Raw genomic sequence first — 7,390 nt, forward strand, 5'->3', positions numbered from 1 at the left:
ATAAAGTACTTATAAAAATTATCAAAAATTTTGAATTGTTCTAATACATCCAATTTTTATCACCTAATTGAAATTAGGTAAAGAAGTTGGAAATAACTAAGAGATCTCCAAATATAATAAAATGGTGACCACTAAAATCCCTATTTAAAATAATTTATGTTTCTTATTTTTGAAAATATTAGAAACAATTTAAATTCCCTCCATATGAGAGGACTCCTAGAAATATGGCAATGATCAGGAAAAACAAAAATATTTTTCTTCTTTACCTCCAAAATTTTCAGAAGCATTTTAGTAAATCTGGAAGAAAACAAAAAGAAAAACAAAGATTGATTTCTGTTTTTTTGTTTATAGAAACAAAAAACATGGAAATGTCTCAGGAAATTAATTTCGTGCTCTTGGTTGTGACCCGTAAGATTCCAAAGAGGCCCCCTCCCCCCCCCCCCCCCCTTTGAAGAAGGCCCAAAGAGGAGGCAAAAGGTCCACAAAAGGGGCCGAGCTCTAAAACCCTGAAAAGCCGATCAAACCCTAGCGAACCCATTACCTGGCATCGATGGCCACCAAGAAGCGGAAAGTCGACCAAGAGGATGAGCTCCTCATCTCCGCCGCCCCAAACCATGCCGGCGAACTTCTCCCCCAGGCCCCTCACCAGCCCGTCGTGTATACCCCGGCCCCGGCCTCTGACGAAGAGGAAGGCGGCGAGGACGATGACGACGATGACGTGGGGAAGCTGCTGGAGCCGCTGTCGAGGGACCAGCTTGTCGCCATCCTCCGAACCACCGCTGCCGCAGACCCCGCCACTCTCGTGGAGATCCGCCGCGTTGCCGACCTCGATCCCGCACACCGCAAGCTCTTCGTTCACGGTCTCGGCTGGGAAACCACCGCCGAGGGCCTCCGCGCGGCCTTCGGCAGCTACGGTGACATCGACGACTGCCGCGTCATCGTCGACAAGGGTAGCGGCCGATCCAAGGGTTACGGCTTCGTCCTCTTTCGCCACCGCGTCTCCGCTCGGCGTGCCCTTCGCCGCCCCCAGAAGCTCATCGATAATCGCATGACCTCCTGCCAGTTGGCCTCCTCCGGCCCCTCCGCGCCGTCCTCCCATCATCACAACTCCGGCCCGCAGCACCACCAAAACCTTAATCCTAGTCCTGGCCCCGCCTCTCATCAGGACAACATCTCGAGGAAGATCTATGTGGGGAACGTCCATTCCGACGTCGACGGCGGCCGCCTCCTTGCCTTTTTCTCCCAGTACGGCGAGATCGAGGAGGGTCCCATCGGCTTTGATCGACACACCGGGAAGCCGAAAGGGTACGCCCTGTTTGTCTATAAGACGGTGGATGGCGCGCTGAGGGCCCTCGAAGAGCCAAACAAGAATTTTGAGGGCCATCTGCTCCACTGCCAGCGGGCCACTGATAACAAGAGTAAGGCAGCGTCCCTTCAGAATGCTGCGGCACCGCCAAGTGTCGCATCCAGCACAGGAGCTCTCAATGGGTCCGGTTATGCAGGGACTACGTCTGATATGGGGTTAGCACAGCAAGCTGCCATGTTAGGTCAGGGATTTATGGGCATGGCTGGGGCTCAAGCTTATGCTCCGGGAATGCAACCAAATGCTGCATTGCTCACTCTTCTGGCAGCAGCTGGGCAGAATCCGGCAGCTTTCGGAGTCACACCAGCCATGCTTGCTTCTTTGAACCCTGCTTTTGCTGCTGCATTTGGTGTCCCGGGGAGCCAACAGGCTGTGCCTTCTTCAGTGATCCCGCAGGCGGCACAGGTGCCAAACTATGGGATGGGAAGTGTTGCATATCAGGGACCTCCAGGATTTCAGGGGTCTACTGGGTTTCAGGGAGCTTCTGGTTTTCAAGGTTCACCAGGGCTCCAAGGCCCTCCAGGTTTCCAGGGAACTCAGCCAATTTCTCAACAAGGAGGAGGTGGCACTTCTTACCAGGGAGTTGCAGCAGTGCAGGGTCCTATGTCAAGGCCACCAACTGGACCAATGGGTGGATACTGATTACTCTAGGTATAAAATATATGAAATAGATTGATTTGCTGAAATTCTCGATCTTAAGAACTGATCTTTTTGTGGGTTTACACTTTCTGTTGTTGTTGGATTTTCTTGCTAATTGATCTTCCCTCTGTTCTAGTTTCATACTGAGACCGTGGTTATTCATGTCATTTAAAGATCACATGGCATTTCAATGTCTATCGGCGCCGGATATCAAGAAAGGCTTCCAATGCAACAGTTGTTCGAATACTGCAACTTTATTAGTTTTCTCGTTGTTTATGGATGTATGGATTTTGGACCTTATCTTTTGACTTGATATTTCTTCTGTTCTTGGAACTCAGTCTCTCTGTTTAGTGTAATGTTCAATGCTGTTCAAAATCTATCTTTCCATTATGGATTGTCAGTTTGGCTATGTGGACTTCGTTAGCTGGTTTTGATTGGAGCTTGATGAGATCTTAACATCTTCTATGCATTGTCATTTGTACAGTATGATACTGTTGCTGAATTTTCTGCCTTATCATGCTTTAAAGTGTCCTTTACATGATCACTTTGCATCTTTGGTTGCCTAGTCACTTGGGGAGCAGAGTTTCTATGGAGATGTCGCCAAAAGTTGTATCCTAGACATTCTCTTTGCCTTGAAATTGACTTAGGATTTATTTTTCCTCATTCTTTTGAGCATCAGGATGATGAATTAATTCTTTGAAGTCAAAGGTCGATATAGCTTTTGGTCAAACTTACAGCATTGCTTCTTGCTAATTGCTTGTCTTTACAGGTTTTAAAATCAATAGTATGTGAAATTCAATATATCTCATTGACTCATCCAAATTTTTATCACTTACATTGGTTAATGAGGCTGTTGTAGCTGCAGCATGCTTTCTCTAATCCCTACACCACCGTTCTGTAAGGTAGATCTCCTGTATTGTTTATCTCAAAATCATTCTTGTTTCACTTCATTACATGGCATTCTGCTAAGACTTTGTTTTTCCTTGGTTATCACCGTTATGTAAATATCCTTTATAAATTGAATATTGACTTGCACAATGGAATTGCAATGAATTAATCTGGAGAAATGGATTATGTTGTGGAGTTCATTTTAAATTTGATAAGCATGAATTGTTATGGTTTATTTCTGTTTGCATGCTTTCACCACATTAAGTTGAATATTTTTTCTTACTGTTGCAACTTCTTTGCCACTGAATAACAAATGAATGTCTGAAGTCCTACTGAAATATAATCTGGCAGATGTTTTAGAAAAGTCAATGTCATGTTGTATTTTTCTTATACTAGTTTGCTATAAGAAATCATGTGAGGTGTAGAGACTATATAACCTTCCATCAAAATATGCACTGGTGCTGCTTGGCTTTTGGATCATCTCCATAACTACTTGTTTCTGAGCTGTTACCTTACAATAGTCCCAAAGAATAAGCCAAGTTGGTTTGAATGGTCGGCTAGTTGTAATGTCCACTCAAATAGTCAAAACTCTAGTAGATGACTGAAGCTTATGATTTGCTATGCTGATTACAACAATGTTGGCACGAATCTTTTGGCTGGTTGCTTTTGCCATACAACTGGGAGGAAAAACAAAGTCACGATTATAGAATTCTTTAGCTGACAATTATGCTAACTTTGCTGTGCGATGAACTTCTTTACCTTTTATCTCTGTTTCTCACCTCCTCAAGTTGACAAGTGTGACTGACATCCAGGATGCCATAGCTCTTTGCGAAGTAGTTGCATCCCAGTATCTGCTGGTGAGTGGTCAATGTGGAGGGATCATTGGAGCCAAGGTGGGATGGGAAATTGTATATTCTGCTGCTTCATCTCAGACTTGTGTGTGCGTTTATGTCAAAATGCAGTAGGGATCATAGTGTTTATCATGGCTGTCGAACTAATCTGGGATATACGAGGATATAACCTAAAAAGGACTCAATTCTGATGTACAGGGATGAAATTCTGATTTAAAACAAAACAAAATGTATTTTTTATGCCTTTATAAATTAATTTCTGGAAACTACAAATGTGTATTCTATGACAAATAGGTCCTATTTATAAGACTAATCATTACTTTTTCAACTATTATATTTTTTGTCTCTTCTATTTTCTACTCTTCTATTCTTCTTATCTTGTTTGTTCTCCCCTTTTCCCTTTTTTCTCCCTTCCCTTTCTATTTTTTTCACACCATGACCTACTCTCCCACGAGTATGCTACCCTGTGATGCAAAATTAGATCCCATGGACTTACCTCTCTATTTGTTACATAGCAGCAGTTTGTAGTGCAAACGAGTACCACCATTTCTCGTCCCTTTTGTCTCCTTTGATTCTTCCTCCATGTCCTTATTGTGCATCTGGTTGATAATGGCTGCTGCATGTTGTGGCTTTCATCTTTCTTTTCATTCTTAGCGAATGGATAGAATCATGTCTAGATGAACTAGTAGTCATGATCTTTGGTTGAATTGGACACAATCCATACTAGAATCCTTGTAATGTCAGGTAAAACTGGTATGGCGGGACAATCTGTCAGACTGTGAGGACCAATTTTATACGCTAAGTGCTGTACAAGTATAGTATAATATAACTTGTAATGTATAGCATATAATTTTATTTAGTATAGTTTATGCTACAGGGTATAATATGCATGTATTTTTTAAAGAAAAAATGATAATTAACTTAAAAGTCACGTACAGAATATGCCTCTAGTCTACATGCATAATATATTATGCATGTACACTATCCTGTACTTGTGTAGTTAGCACAGTATAATATATAGTATGATGTAATTTAGTATTCTATAGTATTTTATAATGCAAGGCTTGCAAGATTGGTAGGACCAGATCAATCAATGAGGATTGGCATAAGAAAATTCAAAAATCAAAATGTTCAAAAAAAGATAAGAAAAGAAGCAAACGAAAAATGATGTATTTTAAAAGAAAAGTGTACATACAAATCTGTGCTTTCGATTTGCAAATCTGTACATACAAATTTCTTTGCTAGTCCTGATCCTATGAGCTTTAGATTTATACAATAATGAACAAGTGCCATGTCTGTTCACTGTGACGTTCTGATGTGAACCAAATGGTAATAAAGGGTGGCCTAGTGCATTAGGCTCCTACAATCTTATGCAGTTGTACACCCGTAAACAGAGTGATTGCCTTCACATGGATCATATATTGATAGGCATATAATTATTTCTTATTATGCATTGTTAGGTTCATTATTTGGTGTAATTGCATGTGGTTTATTTGATGGAAGCGTTGGAAAATGAAAGGTAACTAAGAGAGAACATGCATCTGTTTTTCAGTCTATATCTTTCATTCATAGTGGTTCCAGAATCTAGATGATTAACGTGTAGCTTGGCTATCATATTCTCATCTATTGTTTGTTTATTTATTAAGTGCCACCATGCTGAGATGCATAGTTCCAGCTTACTGTGGCCATATTCTCTTAAATTTTCTTTTTTTTTTCTCAAAGAGTTTATGTTGGGTGTAACAATGAGTTGGGCATGGATATGACTTAAGACAGTTGCATCCTTGTAAAATCCTTGATTCTAGGCTCTAAAGTTGGTGTCTACCATGGAAAACAAATCATCTTGACAAATGTTATATCTGATATAACACCCAAGTCAGTTTTGTCTAGTGCTTTGAGTGATATTACATACAGCTTTCTTCCCTATATATATATATACCTAATCAGACCACTAAACTTGTTTACATGTTAAACTCTCCACCAATTTGGATGCCTTGCCTATTCGGACTACTACCTGATAAGTGTGAGTCTGACTTCTACTGTTGGACTCTTATGTAATAATGATGTTAGTGGTGGCTATTAAAATTTAGTTATTCAATGTTTTCATGAAATTTGGAAGGTATTACTAGAAACTTGTAGGCCAACTAGTTACAATGGAGTTTGATGGGCATGTCTCTCCTTTTTACAAAAGAATTTATAAATGGTGATTATAAATGTAATATCAAGTTATATGGAAACATGTGCTTCTTATTGTTCCTCACACTTTGCTGTTTGGGACAGGAATGAGATGAAAGGGTGACTTCATTTGGACCTTCACATCTTGAAAGCAATGTTGCCTTAGTCTTTTGCCTTTGGTTGTTGAAAGATAGGTAAAAAAACTTTGCTCTCCAGGTGTAGGATTGTTTACATTGTCGAGTGAATGTGGTCAATGTTCTTTATATGTCAATGGTTGATTTAAGAGTTAGTATGTATCAATTATGCTAATGCCTTGTTACAAAATCTATATTCGAAATGTTGTGTGAACATGGAGTTTTCTCATCAAGAATGACCACAAATGTTGCAGGCTAAACATCATCTTATTAACTTTATGCCGACGTCAGGTGAATTCTTGGCAGCTTCTGCTTGTCTATTGATTATTGGAGGTTGAGATCATGTATTTATTAGTTATAACCTTGTTGTACGATAAATGTTTGTACTGTTTGATTTGGTGCAGAAAGATCCTCCTGGCCAATGCATATGGTAGGTGTTCATTTACTGGTGTTACGGAATTAGCTTTATCTTGGCAAGCCAAATTTAGATTGTGGTAGTATATATTTGCTAGTGATATTTGTGTTCGTCCGGCCGTATGTTACACTTGTGTATCCTTTACATGGACTAGCAATGTCTGAGTCATCTATAGACAATTGTGAAGACAAAAAAAAAATAGTGACAATCTTATTGCAATTTTGCTGCAATATAACCATAACGGCGTGGTGTCAATTTAAGTGCTGACTAGCGTTCTCAATTTGCTTAGTTTTTCAGTGACTAAATACAAGGATTTAAAGCTGCATCCGTTCCGGAAGGTCTTATTTGCAGCAAAGCAGTAGGGGGTCAAACCATCAGAACTGGTTATTACTGTGTATGAAGAATAGTTGGTCTCTGTAACAAGAGGATGATGAAGATGTAGTCCGAGTGGAAGATGGTGATAATTCGTATTATGATGCAGGAAGGGAGCATGGGCAGTGCAAACCCTTTGTTTTTTTTTGTTTGTTTCTTTCTTTCTCCAGTTCAAGGTCCTCCGGATACATGCAGTGTTCACAAGATGAGATGCACGTGGAGATCACTGTCAGTGGTAGGTGATATATAATATCATACTAGGCTTTCACGTGAATCCCCCATCATCCCAATCCCAATCCCATCTGCCCTTTTCTCTCTGTGGTATTGGATCAATCTCCAACAACCTCCACTATGTATTTCGCTGTTCACAATTCTCTTTCTTCGAGGAGAATGCTCTCTTTTTCCTTTTACGGTATCAAGGCCTCTTCGTCTTTAAGCTTGTATGTGGATGTCACAGTAACATGGCAATCGATGTACAACCCATCCAATTAGACCCATAATTATGACCAAGGAATCAAACGAGGTCAACGTGTAACTTATAAGGGTTACTGTTACA

General features: G+C 40.5%; 1 protein-coding gene across 4 annotated transcripts; it reads left to right on the top strand.

Moving 5' to 3' along the window:
* Nucleotides 1–496: 496 nt before the first annotated feature.
* Nucleotides 497–6,307, top strand: LOC135581270 (UBP1-associated protein 2B-like). 4 transcript variants are annotated; one of them, XR_010501890.1, is made up of 3 exons: nt 497–2,014; nt 2,772–2,904; nt 3,703–6,307. XR_010501890.1 is itself a non-coding variant. In XM_065171878.1 (2 exons), exon 1 carries the CDS (start codon nt 551–553, stop codon nt 2,003–2,005), a length of 1,455 nt encoding a protein of 484 aa, XP_065027950.1. In that variant the 5' UTR covers nt 497–550; the 3' UTR covers nt 2,006–2,014; nt 2,772–6,307. The 4 variants fall into 4 exon arrangements, 2 of the variants coding, with proteins under 2 accessions (XP_065027950.1, XP_065027949.1); XR_010501891.1 differs by having other exon boundaries at nt 6,019–6,307; XM_065171878.1 differs by having other exon boundaries at nt 2,772–6,307.
* Nucleotides 6,308–7,390: the final 1,083 nt, after the last annotated feature.

The sequence above is a fragment of the Musa acuminata genome, chromosome BXJ3-10 (genome assembly GCF_036884655.1).
Source record: "Musa acuminata AAA Group cultivar baxijiao chromosome BXJ3-10, Cavendish_Baxijiao_AAA, whole genome shotgun sequence".
In the NCBI taxonomy this organism is placed as follows: Eukaryota; Viridiplantae; Streptophyta; class Magnoliopsida; order Zingiberales; family Musaceae; genus Musa; species Musa acuminata.